Source organism: Bombina bombina, chromosome 5 (assembly GCF_027579735.1).
Source record: "Bombina bombina isolate aBomBom1 chromosome 5, aBomBom1.pri, whole genome shotgun sequence".
Lineage (NCBI taxonomy): Eukaryota > Metazoa > Chordata > Amphibia > Anura > Bombinatoridae > Bombina > Bombina bombina.
In genome coordinates this window covers 822,498,346-822,515,818 of record NC_069503.1, presented here as the reverse complement: position 1 = coordinate 822,515,818, position 17,473 = coordinate 822,498,346, and the positions used below count along the sequence as shown (strand labels likewise).

The 17,473-nt window shown below is 36.9% G+C and overlaps 1 protein-coding gene across 9 annotated transcripts in view; it reads right to left on the bottom strand.

Annotated features, from left to right (window-relative positions):
- The window catches only part of EPB41L3 (erythrocyte membrane protein band 4.1 like 3), a 554,565-nt gene that overhangs the window by 260,945 nt on the left and 276,147 nt on the right, over positions 1–17,473 (bottom strand). For all 9 annotated transcript variants that reach the window (XM_053714936.1, XM_053714941.1, XM_053714938.1 and 6 more), the window contains one exon: positions 4,714–4,818. In XM_053714936.1, coding sequence (XP_053570911.1) covers positions 4,714–4,818 — 105 coding nt within the window. The remainder of the gene's footprint in view (positions 1–4,713; positions 4,819–17,473) is intronic.

The window sequence follows — 17,473 nt, the reverse complement described above, 5'->3', positions numbered from 1 at the left end:
TTGCCCGGGATGTCTTCCATTTACATGGGACACCCAAGGAGATAGTGTCGGACCGGGGTAGCCAGTTTGTCTCCAGATTTTTCGTTTCTTTTTGTGCTCAAATGGGGATCCAGCTTTCCTTCTCCTCGGCATATCACCCTCAATCCAATGGGGCTGCGGAACGGTCTAATCAAGCTCTGGAACAGTTCCTCCATTGCTATGTCTCAGATCACCACAATAATTGGTCTGAACCGTTACCTTGGGCAGAGTTTGCTCGTAATAGTGCTATTAATGCTTCTTCCAAGTTATTCCCATTCATGCTGAATTATGGGTTTCAACCATCCTTGTTGCCCGATTCATTCATGTCTCAGGGTATTCCGGCTTTGGAGGAGCATCTCCGGCAACTAAGTTCCACGTGGATGCAGATTCAGGATTGCCTTCATCATTCTATGCAGCGCCAAAAGTTCCAGGCTGATCGTAGGCGTCTGCCCGCACCTTCCTACCAGGTTGGTGACAGGGTTTGGCTGTTCTCCCACAACTTGAATCTTCGTGTGCCTTCCAATAAACTGGCTCCCCGTTATGTTGGTCGTTTTCGAATACTCAGACGGGTCAATCCTGTGGCCAACGCTCTTGACCTTCCTCCTGCAATGCACATCTCCAATGTTTCATGTCTCCCTCTTGAAACCATTGGTTTGTAATCGGTTTACCACTTTGTTGCCTCGTCCCATCTTTGTTGACAACCATGAAGAATATGAGGTCAGCAGCATTATTGACTCTCATATGTCCAGGGGCCGCGTACAGTATTGGATTCACTGGAGGGGTTATGGTCCGGAGGAGCGTTCATGGGTTCCCTCCTCTGATGTTCATGCTCCCGACCTCCTACGTGCCTTCCATGCCCGTTTCCCCAATAAGCCTTTTGTCCTCCCGCGGGGGACGGGGTCATTGAGGGGAGGGTACTGTCAGGGTTTTTTCCCTGCTTTGTTTGCCATGTGCTGCTGGCAGCCATTTTACTCACCTCTCTTGCTGACTCTGGTGCATAGTGTGTGATGCTGCTAATTTCCTGCATGCCCTTTTATGGCAGGACTGGTGTACATCATCCATGTGAGACAGGTTGCAGTCTCAGAATTGCGATGTCATCACTTATTATTTAAAGGGCCTCTGTTCAGTATGCTTTGCCCTTGCATTGTCTCAGACCTGTTTGTGAGAATTCCTGTGTATAACCTGGCTGTCTGACGGCCCTCCTGGTTCCTGATCCCTGGCTTGTTCCTGACTCTGCTGTTCTCCTTGTTCCTGATTCCGGCTCGTCTGATTATTCGCTTTGGCTCCTGACTCGGCTCGTCTGACTACCACCTCTGGTTTTGACTCCTGGCTGGTTATTTGACTTGTGGACTTTTTATTATTTTTTGCTATTAATAAAGGTGTGATTATTTTTGCACTTCTCGTCTCAGTCTGATTCCTGGCACCCTGACAAAGATTAGGTTGTTTTGTTTTATTATTATTATTGGGCAGCAAATGAGCTATGTTCACTTTAGGGCAATGGCTAACCAAATACCTTTTGCTGGGTAATTTTTTTTTATATTAGGTTGTTTTTTGTAGACGTTTCTTTTTATTGGGCAGGTAAAGAGCTATGTTCACTTTAGGCAGGGTGACCATATTGCCGCTTTAAAAAGGGACATATGTCAGGGCTATTTCCAGGGCTGTTTAAATAAATGTTTTTTATAAGAACCCTGACATATGTATTTTTGATGTGTGTCCCTTTTTAAAGCGGCAATATAGTCACCCTAACTTTAGGGCAATCTTTTTCAGGAAAGGTTTTTGTTATTAGATTAGGTTTTTGTATTTAGTGAAATCGCTATATGGCAATGCCCTTCCAAATTCCATTACTCTTATTTTTAGTAAGAAAGTCTTTTTTTGAGGGGGAGAGCTACTTTTAATGTAGAATGGGGTTGTATTTTTTTTATTATTTTTTTTAAAGAGCCAAATCGCTTTAGGGCAATGCCCTACAAAAAGCCCTTCTAAGGGCTATTGCTATAGTAACTTTTAGTGTTAGTATAGGGTTTTTTATTTTGGGATGGGTTTTTAAAGGGGAGCTTTAGTTTAAGAATAGGCATAACTGTGGTTTTTTTTGTGTGTAATGTTAGAGGTTTTTTATATGCTAGTTTTTTTATTTTTATGTAATCTTAGGATTTTTTTATATGTAATGGTAGGTTTTATATTTTTGTAACTTGGGGTGTTAGGTCAGGGGTGTGAGAAGGATAGTGAGTACTTTGCGATGGGGGTTGTGGCAGTTTAGAAGTTAATACTGTAGCAGAGAAGTTTGTGATGTGGGGGTGTGGCGGTTTAGAGGTTAATAGCATAGCAGGGTAGTTTGCGATGTGGGGGTGTGGCGGTTTAGGGGTTAATAGCATAGCAGGGTAGTTTGTGATGTGGAAGTTTAGGGGTTAATAGTACAATTTAGTGCAACTTTTTCCTCCAGCCACACTCAAATTTTCAAGTTGCATAAAAAGTGATTGCATTTGAGCAATCGCAATTACTTTCAACTTGTAATATAAGCGCACATTGTTGTTCAACGGCCCCCTATAGAAAATATGGGGAGTGTAAATTACAGCAAGTTCACACAAAAAAATGTGCGGTAATTTAAACACTGCACCACTTGCAATTTGGATTTTGATTAAAAAAAAACACTGCTATCTTGCGATCACATTTGTGCTCCTCGTGCTAACTATAGTGCTCCACTTGTAATCTTGAACACAATCCTTTAGAAAAAGTGGCACTTCTGATGGGAGAAATGGGTTTATCAATTGACGTGAAGACAGAGTTACTTCTTGGTTTCCCCTTTTCGATGCTGAAGGCAAAACATAACTGAGAAATGCTGGGAGAGGTGTTGGAGTAAAGCTCTGCAATACAGGGGTTTTCTGCCTCCTACTGGTGACCAGGAAGTATATCCAACATAATGATTTGTGGAGTTGAAATCACTTGAAGGAAATTGATTTCTTTTTTACTAGAACATCATTTAAACTGTGGCATTTACTTTTACTTTGTCTAACTTATTTTCTTGAGCTGGGCACTCACTATTCCACCAGACTCTCGGGGCTTTGAAGAAATATCTTTTAAATATCAAAATGTATTACTTTGTGTTTTCTATTTAGGAGATATTTCTCAAAAAAGGTGAAATATCTATTTAACACCCTTCACATGTTCAACACTAAGCAATTACATTGCTACACACCCTGCTTTTTTCATTAGCATAAATCTTCCCAAAGGATTATCTGGCTACACATACTAAGAAGTAAAAGCATCAATCCATTAACCAATTCTGAAGTACATTTTACCTCACAATGCCAAATAAGGTGACAGGAAGGACATAAAATGCTATCCAACAAATGTCACCAGCTCTGCAGTATCGTAATCCTGATGAGTATTTTACACAGCAATATCTTCTAGAGCATTGGTTCTGAACTCAAATGACCTCAAGGCCCTGTAAATGTTAGCCATACGTGTCTAGGGCCTGATATATATATACACACACATACACTTATGTATTAAAATACATTGGTGTCAGTGAGGGAAGAGAATATATACTTTTATTGGTGTCAGTGGCTTCATTGATGTCAGTGGCCTGGTTTCACAAACATACCTGTCCAGGTCCTATACTGTGTATTCATTATCCCATGCTGTTCTGCCACTGAATTGCCACTACGTGCTCACAGTGCACGCAAGTGCATGCGTAAATAGCACTCTGACAGGCCTGCCCAGTATTGGGCTTGTCATAGTGTGCAGTGGGGGTATGTAGGGTCGCAGCACACCAGCAGGGCCTTCACGGCCCAGTACTGGGCCACGGCCCGGCTGTTGAGAAACCAGGTTCTAGAGTAAGTGGATATTTTTATATTTAAAAACGTTTAACTACAATGCATTATCTTTTGTTAAGCCAGAAACACCTGAGGAAAAAATCTACCCCTATATTTAAACTCAATAACCTCAAACTACCAGAAGGGGTGAATAAAACAAGTAATATGAAAAAAATGTTTTTTTAATTATATTTAATTTTAATTAAAAAAAAGTCTCATCTTAGACTATTCAGTTCTGCAGAAATGTCAAACCACAAGTGAGCAAATCTAATCTAGTTCTCTGTCCATAAAGTATTGTATTAACATTTTTTTTTTATAGCTGGCAATTTGTATTAATACTATGTGTCTGCTGAGGAAACATCTGTGATAAGCATTTGAAGCTAATTCATTCAATATGGCATTAAGAAACAGTTGTATTATCAAAAAACAAGCTTCAACATTTTTTCTTTTAATTATCCAGACTGATCATAATCAACTAAAACTGGCAAAAGAATCTCTATATTATATTGGAATTATTTTGCATACAGCGAGAAACAGCTCTCCAATTCAAATACAATTACACTGTTTTTTTATTCTGAAATGTGCAAGATCTCACCACACTTTAATAAACTGCACATTACAGAATAAGAGAACATCAAAAAATTGATAAATTTGCTGTAGCCTTCTATCAAACACATCTACACTACATAGAAATCTATACTGAGTTTCAAGTAAAAATGTTAATACTATAATGCATTTACCAAAAAGTATACAAAATTGAGGATTAAATACATGCTCAAAATATGTTATTTTATTCACTAATATTAATATAGTGGAATATTATAAAACAGACTCTTTCCGGCCCAGATTATTTTTCCATTCTGCTATAGGTGCAAAGCATACATACCTTTTGATTTTCAGAGTCCCTGTATGTTAGTCCAAAGTAGTCCTTTTCCAAAAGGTTTAAATGTTCACATACTTTGTCAAAAAGCACTTGGCCCCTGGAACGTTTCTGAAAATAGAGAACAAAGGTAATGGTTATACATTTATAGTAAATAATACATTTAAGTAAAACATCTGGATATGCAATAAAAACATCTGTATTTTACATTTTTACTAATAACAAATAAATATTATTTATATTAAAATTATACACACATATACATAGGTACACATCCCCAAATTTGGAATTCCAAATACAAAATTACTCAGAAATCCAGAGCTCTTGTTCATAAATATGTTTTACAAAAAAATTGTTAAATATTACCATTTATTACTGCCAGAAAGTCACAGTCTTCTCTTCCTTTGTCATTTTATAAATGCAACTCTTGTTTAAAAATAAATATGAATGTTTTAGTTGCAATATTCAAGGTCTGAATCTGCATCTTATTTATTTATATTTTTTTTTGGACCAGTTGACATTTTCTGCAAACAAAAGATCTAAATGACAATATTATTAATTGGGATTTGGGAGAAATGCTGTCAGTAGTTTATAGAATAACAAAAATGTTCATTTTACTCTAACACATACCTATATGTGAACCAGAGAAACTGATAATTTTGCAGTGACCTCTTAATTTTTTCCAGAGCTGTAGGTATATGTATTTATGGGTGCTATGTATGAAAGTCTACTGCCAGCTAAATCTGTATACCAAAACTGGTCTATGCTTGGTTGACCCTATAGGTCAAAATAGTTTAGCAGTATTAAGTAAGAATATACTCTTAATTAAAATGTCCTTGCTGTCTGAGATACAGTGTGACAAAAAACAAATCCCTCTACATCTTTTAAAATAATTTGAAATGCTAGACAAAAGTTGTTTGGTTAAATAGCAGCCTGGTAATTATTACCTTCACAAATCATTGTCAGGGGTCGACAAATCTGGTAAGAATATTTAGAAGCCAGACATACTTTTAGGATCCAGACAGTGGTATTTGTGGTGGTGTATGTATATATAAATACCAAAGGGCAAGATTACAAGTTTTGCGGTATGGTGCAGTACGGCTATACCGCTGAAAAATTGGCCATTGTGCATGGAATGGCATGTCTCTCGTATTGGCTGTTCAAATCAGCCAATAGGATTTCAGCAGCTCTCCTCCTATTAATTGATTTGAAAATGTCAGCCAATAGGAATGCAAGGTACCCCATTTTTAAACGGTTACCTTGCATTCAAGCTTCAGTGTACAACGGTGATCGTATGAAGAGGATCCTCCACGCTGGATGCCCACACCGCCAGCGACGATGTCCCGCGCCTCCACAGCTCTGCGCTACCGGGATGAAGATAGAAGATGCCCCCTCGATGGATGAAGACTTCTCACCGCCTGGATGAAGATGGAAGTCCGGACTTTAGGAACTGTGAGTAGATTTCCTGGGGTTAGTGTTGTTGTTTTTTTTAGGTTTTTTTAAGATTAGGGCTTTGGGCACCAAAGAGCTGAATGTCCTTTTAAGGGCAATGCCCATGCAAATGCTCCTTTAGGGGCAATGGGTAGATTAGTTTATTGTTAGGTTAGGGGTGCTTTTATTTTGGGGGGCTTTTAGGATTTTTTTGTAATTTAGTTTTTTTTATTTTTTTGTTAATTTTAATGTTTTAAAATAGTAATGTTAGGTTAAACTTCACAGCTAAGTTTTTATTTATTTAACGATAGTTATATTATAAATTTAATTTAAAATTAGGGGGGTGTTAGGTTTAGGAGTTAATAGGTTTATTTTATTAGTAGCGATGTGGGGGGGGGGGCGATTTAGGGGTTAATAGGTTTATTTTATTAGTAGCGATGTGGGGGGGGGCAGCGGTTTAAGGGTTAATAGGTTTATTAAGTGTCGGCGATGTCGGAGGCGGGTGATTAGGGGTTAATCATTTTATACAGTGTTGGCGATGTCGGGGAGTGGCGGATTAGGGTTTTTAGACTAGGGGTTTTGTTAGGGTGTAAGGTTTTAACATAACTTTCTTCTCCCCATAGACATCAATAGGGTTGCGTTACGGCAATCGCCATTCTGCAATCGCAGGTGTAAGTTTTTTTTCTAACACTTTCTCCCCATTGATGTCTATGGGGGAAACATGCACGAGCACGTAAAGTCAGGCCTAGAGAAGATTTTTCAGTAACTTGTAATGGCAGCGCTATGGAAAGTGCAATAACGCTAATTTTTTGGCGATATTTAAGCACCCGGTATAGAGCGAAACTTGATTCTTGGTGAAAGATAGAAGCTAGGAGTAAAATTATAGGAGCCAGGGGCTTCCTTGCAGCTGGGTTTGTTGAGCCCGGTTATATAGGATATGCAATATAGGATATGCAATCAGGAATAAACATGTTTGAGGCTTTAGACAGCTGGTCCTTGCTTAAAGTGAAAGTAAATCCTAGTGTTTTACAAACGCTAGGATTTACTATTGAAACAAATAAAGGAGACTTTCATTCATGAATTATAAGGTACTTTATGTAGAAAGCTCCTTTATTTGATTCAATTGATCACCATTTTTACCTTGTACAGCAGCCCACGGCAAAAAAAATTTTTTGGCTAAGAGGTGACATTTTCACCTCTTAGCCAATAGCCGTGAGGTAAATCTGGCTTGGCGCCCATGGGAGCCAGATTTACCGCACGTCTATTGGCTAAGAGGTGAAAACGTTACCTCTTAGCCAAATTTTTTTTTTTGTCGTGGGTTCCTGTACAAGGTAAAAACGGCGATCAATTGAATCAAATAAAGTACCTAATACTTCATGAATGAAAGTCCCCTTTATTTGTTTCAATAGTAAATCCTAGTGTTTATAACTTTTTAAATAATTTTTTTAAAATAATTTTTATCAGTCTTCGCTTGCGCTACAGCTAATGCGCGCCACTCTTAATTTAGTCCTAAAGGTCTAGAATTTAATAGAATTCAGTTCAGTTCTATTGGGGGTACTTCCAATAAATTATTGGCAATTTTCTAACTGCACCCTAGAGCCTGCTATTTAATGTGCCCTAAATTAATGTATACATGAATGAGAATAAACTCTAAATAAAGAAAATAGAGTAATACACATGGCTTAATCTACAACTAAAATTGTAACAAAAACTGCTTGCAAATCTCAATGAACTCTCAAAATGTGAACTTGAAATTCCTGATGAGTTGTGAGATACTTTGCATACGGCCAGAATATGATTTTGTGGTAAGAGCTGTGTGGTGCTAACTTGCACGTTATTGTCACCGCTTACTTACCTACAGCGCTGGTATTACAGGTTTTTATAAACCCGGCGTTAAAAGGCAAGAAGTGAGCGTAGAGCAAAATTGTGCTCCATACCGCACTCCAATACCAGCGCTGCTTAAGTCAGCGGTGAGCTGGTTGTATGTGCTTGTGCACAATTCCCCCATAGACATCAATGGGGAGACCCGACTGAAAAAAAGCCCAACACCTGCAATAAAGCAGCATAAAGCTCCATAACGCAGCCCCATTGATTCCTATGGGTAAACTAAATTTATGTTTACACCTAACACCCTAACATGAACCCTGAGTCTAAACACCCCTAATCTTACACTTATTAACCCCTAATCTGCCGCCCCCGACATCGCCAACACCTACATTATACTTATTAACCCCTAATCTGCTGCCCCCAACATCGCCGACACCTACATTTTATTTATTAACCCCCAATCTCCCGCCCCCAATGTCGCCGCAACCTACCTACACTTATTAACCAAATTATAGTTTGCAATAGTTATATAGGGTCTGCACCTCTAGTTTGATTTTACTACACAGAGCTAAAATATTGGTAAATGGCTCCCTTATCTCCATTTTTTACTACACTTATTAACACCTTACCTGTCGCCCCCGTCGCCGCCACTATACTATATTTATTAACCCCTAAACCTAAGTCTAACCCTAACACCCACTAACTTAAATATAATTAAAATAAATCTAATTGAAATCTACTATTAATAACTAAATAATTCCTATTTAAAACTAAATACTTACCTGTAAAAAAAAAACCTAAGATAGCTACAATATAACTAATAGTTACATTGCAGCTAGCTTAGGGTTTATTTTTATTTTACAGGCAAGTTTGTATTTATTTTAACTAGGTAGAATAGTTACTAAATAGTTATTAACTATTTACTAACTACCTAGTTAAAATAAATAGAAATTTACCTTTAAAATAAAACCTAACCTATCTTACATTAAAACCTAACCTTACACTACAATTAAATAAATTACCTAAATTAAATACAATTACCTAAATTAAATACAATTGCCTAAATAAAAAAAAATAAAAAACCCCACTAAATTACACAAAATAAAAAACAAATTACAAGATATTTAAACTAATTACACCTAATCTAATAGCCCTATCAAAATAAAAGCCCCCCCCCCAAATAAAAAAAAACATAGCCTAAACTAAACTAAAAGAAATCAGCTCTTTTACCTGTAAAAAAATACAAACAACCCCCAACAGTAAAACCCACCACCCACACAACCAACCCCCCAAATAAAATCCTAACTAAAAAAAAAACCTAAGCTCCCCATTGCCCTGAAAAGGGCATTTGGATAGGCATTGCCCTTAAAAGGGCATTTAGCTCTATTGCAGCAAAAGCCCTGACCTAAAAATAAACCCCCCCCATTAAAAGGGATACTAAACCCAGTTTTTTCTTTCATGATTCAGATAGAGCATGAGATTTTAAGCAAATTTCTAATTTACTCCTATTATCAATTTTTCTTTGTTCTCTTGGTATCTTGATTTAAAAAAGCAGTACTGTAAGCTTTAGAGCCAGCCCATTTTTTGTTCAGCACCTGGGTAGCACTTGCTGATTTGTGGCTAAATGTAGCAAACCAATCAGCAAGCGCTACCCAGGTGCTGAACTAAAAATGGGCCGGCTCCTAACCTTTCATTACTGCTTTTTCAAATCAAGATAACATGACAACAAAGAAAAATAGATAATAGAAGTAAATTAGAAAGTTGCTTAAAATTGCATGCTCTATCTGAATCATGAAAGAAAAAATTTGGGGTTAGTATCCCTTTAAACCCTTAAAAAAAAAAACTAAAACTAACCCCTGAAGATCCACTTACAGTTTTGGAGAGCCGACATCCATCCTCAACGAGGCCGGGAGAAGTCCTCATCGAAGCGGCAAGAAGTCCTCAACGAAGCCGGGAGAAGTCTTTATTCAAGCCGGGAGAAGTGGTCCTCCAGACAGGAAGAAGTCTTCATCCAGATGGCATCTTCTATCTTCATCCATCTGGTGTGGAGCTGCTCAATCTTCAAGACATCCGACGCGGAGCATCCTCTTCTTTCCGACGAAAAACGACGAATGAAGGTTCCTTTAAGTGACGTTATCCAAGATGGCATACCTTAGATTCCTATTGGCTGATAGAATTCTATCAGTCAATCGGAATTAAGGTTGAAAAAATCCTATTGGCTGATGCAATCAGCCAATAGGATTGAACTTCAATCCTATTGGCTGAACAAATCAGCCAATAGGACTGAGCTCGCAATCTATTGGCCGATTGCAACAGCCAATAGATTGCCAGCTCAATCCTATTGGCTGAATGGATCAGCCAATAGGATTGAAGTTTAATATCTTGCAATACCCTGAGAGAGGCTGGAAGCTATTGCGATCGCTTCCAAGGCACAATTTGACAGAGAATGTGCCAGGTACGTCCATGGTCGTTAACTGACATTTTTTTGGCGCGTCCTCTGTCGTTAAGGGGTTAAAAGTGATACACTCTATGTAAGTGGTACAACAAAGCAAATAAAGAATGTGATCAAACAAGCACAGAGCATAGAAATGCAAAAAATATACTTAAATTATAAAGTATGAGGGTTCTAATTGGAGAAAGGAAAGTTGAGGAATATGGTATTTAAACTTTTGATATAAAGGATTTTAAATGTTACAATAGTGAGAACAATGTTTGTAAAAGTAAATCCCTCTATAGGTTAGTGGTTAGAATAGTGCACTTTGTAGTGGATGACAAAGGTTTGAATTAAAGGATGATGATGGATTCATCTCTCATCCTTATTTTGAATGGCTTCTTTAGACACCACATTCCTAAAGGGGGATGATACTTATTTAATATATTGTATATAAAAGTTATTAATGGGTGATGGATAATGAAGGTTTTGAATCTGAAAATATTAATATAGTCTGAATGGACATTTAAATTATACTTAAAGGGACACTAAACCCAATTTTTTTCTTTCATGATTCAGATAGAGCTTGCAATTTTAAGCAACTTTCTAATTTACTCCTATTATCAATTTTTCTTTGTTCTCTTGCTATCTTTATTTAAAAAATAGGCATCTAAGCTAAGGAGCCAGCAAATTTCTGGTTCGGACCCTGGACAGCACTTGATTATTGGTGGGTGAATTTATCCACCAATCAGCAAGAACAACCCAGGTTGTTCACCAAAAATGGGCCAGCATCTAAACTTACATTCTTGCTTTTCAAATAAAGAAAATTTGATAATAGGAGTAAAATTAGAAAGTTTCTTAAAATTGCATGCTCTATCTGAATCACAAAATAAAAAATTTGGGTTCAGTGTCCCTTTAATATGTTCTATATGGATTTAGTTTTTTCTTTGAGTGCATAGTGCATGGACTGTTAGGAGTTAATTAAATAAAAGTGATTAACCAATAGGATGAAAAGAACTCTGGACCAATAAGAGGACGTTAGTGGAGATTTAAACTTGAGCTGAGACTGGAACAAACATCCTTGAAAAAGTTGCCTGAGAGCGAGGAAACGTATGATGGGGAAGATAAGTATTCACAGAGTGGCATCAGCAGATGAATGGAACATTGGCCGGTTACAAATAGAGCATTGTAGTGACTAAAAGTACACTGAGGTTACTTGGAAAAGATCTTTCCCTCTGAAGTTTACAGGTCTTGATTGAAATATGTGCCTGACTCTAAGATTTGTTTGTATTTTATCTGTTTTTATACATATACATTTTTAATGTTGTAATAAATCCTTGGAATACATGTTCCAGTCTATGCCAGTGGGATTTTAAATAACATCTATAACTTAAAGCTATAGAAGCTCTCCCCCATGTGAGTACCGTTCATTAGGATTGGGATATTATTTTATATGTAAACTGTTTTGCACTATGTATGTTTCTATCTTTTTGAGGAAACCACCCATAGACATTATTATAACAGAAGAATTCAAGAAAATAAAGTGGACTTTCTACATCTATTTTCGTCTGTAGTGAATTATAATGTAAGTATATTTTTTGCATTTCTATCTATGCACTGTGCTTGTTTGATCACATTCTTCATTTGCTTTGTTGTATCATTTACACCGAGTGAATCACTTTATACGCTCTGTGTTTGTAGCATGAGGTTGCTTGTGTATTGTGTTACTACCTCTTACACTAGCAGTTTACTATTTGGATATAATGGTTTGACTTCTGTTTAGCTAATTGTTTGGACTGACTTGGTTTATAAATTTAGCTTGTTTGTTGACACTGCATTTGTTTAAAAGGTCAGTAAAATCCAAATTAAACTTCCATGATTCAGATAGGGCATGTAATTTCAAACAACTTTCTAATTTATTTTTAAACCTAGGTAGGCTCATAGCCTGATTTCTAAGACTCTGCAGTTCACCTCTTATGTCACTATGGCTGTGAATAGCTAATAACATGTAATGTTTGTTTATGTGTGCCATATAGATAAACATTGTGCTCACACCAGTGGAGTTATTTAAGATCCAAATAAAAAGATTTGGAGGAGCACTGGAGTAAAACTTTCTTCTTAATTAATCCATATATTAAAACACACAATAAATCAGGAATATAAGTTACAAAGATCAGTAACAACATCTGTGCTTTATAAGACAGCTGACGCGTTTCGGCTAGGGCTGTATTCATAACTGTTGCCATGTATTTAGTTTGCATACTATTTAAAAGCCAATCTAATCTATCTGGTTAAAAACACAAACTTGCTCTTGTATAGGATTGAGCTATTATTATATACACACACATTAAAATGACATCAACCGTTAATTGTACATAAACCCGTCTACTTTATTCCCATGCAGATAAGTATACTTTTGCTGCATCTAAATAGACCACATTCATTTGCTCAACTAAAGATAATAACCAATTTGTTCACATACTGTTTCTATTGTTCTCTATTACAATTTCGCTACATATCATTATTACCGCTTTTTCTAAAATTTAACTACATTTATATTTTACAATGTTTAGTTCACAATTTGATTGTAAACCAAACATTTATTAGGTTTGTGCGCAAAGTTATCTCTCTTATAAACCTAAGTGCCTAGAGTATCTAATCTGATCCAATTTTTCTATTATATCCCTTTATTTTATTCTGTTTAATTTTATTGCTGAATTTCTCTTCTTTCAAGGATTTCTATTTTTGCTTTTTATCTTTCTTTCATTATTTCTCTCAGATCAGATCAATGCCAGTGATTAATTAAATCGTACTCCGAATTGAGACCTTCTAGCACTCTTGTATTTAACTTGAATATCAAGTATATTTCTCTTTTTACTAAGATGGTATCTCTGTCTCCTCCTCTGATTTCTCTCTACATGCTGTATAAATTGTCCATCTTAAGCTGCTTTTGGCTAATTAATTATGATTTTGGGTAAAATATTGTATTAGTGGTGTAGTAAAGGCTGCCATCCTTGATATTAATCAAATGTTCTCTTATGCGTGTACATGTTACTCGTGTGGCGAGTCCTACATATTGCTATGATTAAGCGCTAGTGCAGAGCATAATGCATCAGGGAAGTCTGTCCTTGGTGCCCTGCATGACTAAAAATAATCATCTTAAAGTTTAAAAATGTGTCAAACGGCTGACCTCCAGAGTGCCAGGACTGTTTTTTCAATATTAGTGAGGCTGCCATCCTTGATATTAATCAAATGTTCTCTTATGCATGTACAAGTGTCTCGTGTGCTGAGCACATATTTTCTTCTACATGTCATTCTATTATGTTTGAATGTTTCCCCTGTGTTTGAGCTCATGAAACCATCACCAGGTGTCAAATAATCACAAGCTTTACAAGTGGTGTTTCCACATCTATATACACCTTTGTGTGTCAGCCACGTTTTAGTTGTGTTAAAGTCATCTAATAATGTGGGTGCAATTTGATTGCCAATTGTAACACCTCGTCTGTAAGAATATTTACATCCTTTCTTTACTGTGTCTATTAATTTGTCATCCGCAGCTAAAAATGGAAAATGTCTCATTATGCTGAAAATTTGGTTGTAATGGGCACTGTATTGTGTTCCAAATTCACCCCCTCAAATTGTTCAATTCTTTTTGGTTTATCTTTTAGCAACTTCTGCCTATCCATCAGCGCCACAGATAGTCTTGCCTTTTTTATCATTCCTTTTGGGTATGTTCTATCCATTAGTTGTACTGTCAACTTTTTTGCCTTTTCTTCATAAGTACTGTTAACAGTGCAATTTTTAAAAAAAATCTAATGAACTGGCCTTTTGCCACTGCTGAGAAAACTATTTTAGGGTGATTGCTTCTAGCACGTAGTAGTGAGTTGCCAGTAATTGGTTTCTTATATACCTCTGGTATCACTTTTTTACCTGTTGAGCCTAACAAAGAAACATCTAAATAGTTGATACAACTCTTATTTTTCTCGAAGGGGTAAGGTAAACCTACTTGGTTCATATTTATTAATTCAACATTTTTTTTCTATATGTTCATCTCTGCCTCTACAGATCAGCAGCAAGTCATCTATATACTGTTTGTAGAATTTTATATCTTCTTTGTAAGGGTTCTTATTGCCACCAACCCATAAACAGGTTGGCGTAAGAGGGTGAAAATTTTGCCCCCATAGCTATCTCACATTTGTGGAGATAGAATTTATCACCAAATTTGAAGTAGTTATGTGTTAATAGGAAGCGGATTGTATCAACCACAAAATTACTAAAATCCTTATCATACTCTGGATCCCTGTTCAAAGAGAACCTAATTGCTTCTAGCCACTATTTGTGTGGCCCCAGCCGAAATGCTTCAGCTGTCTTACGATGCTCAGAGGGGTTACTGATCTTTGTAACTTTTTTTCCTGCTGTATTGTGTGTTTTAATATATGGGTTAAGAAAGTTTTACTCCAGTGCTCCAGTGTGATGACACAGTAGTGCATATCATCAGAGGGTGCTGAGTGACATCAGACCTTACCGACAACCACATGTTCTCAGAGATGGCAGAATAAGGATCAGAATGCTGACTGGGGAAACGGAGGAATGACCGCACCAGTCTGTCTAAGGCTAAGAGAACGCGGATAAGTGTGATCCGAGGAGGGACATCTACTTGGGGTAGCACTCAATAGAATTTATCACATCACCAGCTCTGAGGATCTGGCACACTAGACAGCTGCTTGAATGGGGTGAGTCACTCATAGAGGAATGGGTCCTGAACAAATACATATATGTTGGATATTTCATATTATAAGGGCAATTCTCTCAGATAGGCACATCTTTGAAAATTTCACGTGTCAAGGAAGGGTCTTTATTTGTATGCACTACTATACACATTTGTTTTGGAATCATACAATTATCTTGTTTTCAAACGTGGATCTTTCTTTTCCGAGTTATTTAAGAATCAGCACTAATTTCCTGAAAGGCAAGTCTGTCAAAAGGTCTGAGAAAAGGAGGACATCTGCAGAAGCTTAGATACAAGTTGATCATACAGGTAAAAAGTATATTAATATAACAGCGTTGGTTATGCAAAACAGACCATGGTAAATAAAGGGATTATCTATATTTTTTAACAATAACATTTTGGTGTTGACTGTCCCTTTAATTTTTTTGTGCTCCTTTTCCCTGGGAGGCCAAGACACAAATAGTCTGGCTTGGATTACTTTATCCCTGGAATGCTCTGCTTTCAGAAGATTTGCATTAACTAACTTATGCAAGTTTATATACGTCTGGATAGGGAGATTAAATGATTACAAAGGTGTGTCTTTCTTTGATATTTGAATTTATAAACTTTCAAGTACTTAATTGTTAGTTTTTTAGGAGCTGATAAAAGCACTTGAGAGAGTTCAGCTACTAAGTTTAGTCTCATTGCTCATTTACCCCTGGCCTTTGTTTTAACACTGTGTTTACATCCAATGCTTTAAGTAAAGGTTTGTGGCGAGCTGAGCCTCTCAGTCATTGATTCCAGCTCATTTCATTCTGAAACAACAGAACTCAAACTAAAACTGAAAAGACGCGTGCTTGGAACTTCTCGCCGCCTGGATAAAGATGGATATCCGGACTTCAGGAACTGTGAGTAGATTTCTTGGGGTTAGTGTTAGTTTATTTTTTAAATTTTGTTGGGTGGTTTGTTTTTTCTTAGATAAGGGTTTTGATGGGCAGTAAAAAAGAGCTGGATGCCCTTTTAAAGGCAGTAAAAGAGCTGAATGCCCTTTTAATGACAATGCCTATACAAATGGCCCTTTAGGGGCAATGGGTATTTTAGGATTTTTTTAAGACTTAGGTTTTTTATTTTGGGGGGTTGGTTGGGTGCAAGGGTTTTACTTTTAGGGGGACTATGTAATTTTTTTTAGGTAAAAGAGCTGTTTCACAGGGCAATGCCCTACAAAAAGGCCCTTTTAAGGGCTATTGGTATTTTATTGTTAGGTTGTGTTTTTATTTGGGGGGGGCTTTTATGTTTTTATAGAGCTATTAGATTAGGTGTAATTTTGTTTATTTTGGATAATTTCTTAGTATTTTTTTATGTTTTGTACTTTTAGCAAGGTTTTTTTTGTAATGTTAGATTTTTTAATTTTTTCGTAGTATTAGGTTTATTTAAAATTTGTAATTTAGGTTTTTATTTTTCCGTAGTGTTAGGTTTTTTAATATCATGTAATATAGGATTTTTAATTGGTAGTTTATTTTATTTTACTAGAATAGTTATGTTAGGTTAATTGATAGTTTAATCTTATTTTTTTTTTTTTATTTGACAGGTAAGTTTTTATTTTGCGATGTGGGGGGCCGGCGGTTTAGGGGTTAATAGATTTAGTTTATTAGTTATGATGTGGGGGGCTGGCGGTTTATTGGTTAATAGGTTTAGTTTATTAAGGGGTTAATAGGTTTAGTTACGATGTGGGGGGGCTGGCGGTTTAGGGGTTAATAGGTTTATTTAGTGTCGGCGATGTTGGGGAGCGGCGGATTAGGGGTTAATAGGTTTATTTAGGGTCGGTGATGTCAGGGAGTGGCAAATTAGGGGTATTTCAAATAGGGGATTATGTTAGGTTTAAATGCAACTATCTTTTCCCCATAGACATCAATGGGGTTGCGTTATGGTGAATTGACATTCAGCGATCGCAGGTGTTAGTTTTTTTTTCTAACACTCTCTCCCCATTGATGTGTATGGGGGAAAGCGTGCACAAGCACGTAAACTCAGCCCTTGGCTTTTGTGCTGTATGGAGCTTAACGCACTATACCGCACAGCACAAGGAGGTGTTTCAGTAACTCGTAATGGCAGTGCCATAGAAAGTGCAATACCGCTCATTTTTTGCATTCTTTACGTCCACGGTATAGCGCAAAACTCGAAATCTAAGTGAAAGCAAGTAGCCTATATTTTGTTACAGATAGCAACAAGGCTGATATATTAATCCTCTGCTTGCTAAAGTTTTAATACTTTGGTGCTACTGGAAAATCTCTGGGGACCTCTATGGCCCTTGATTTGCACCTGCAAGTTCTATCACCTTTCACTGTCTGAGGTTTGTGGAACCAAATGTTGAG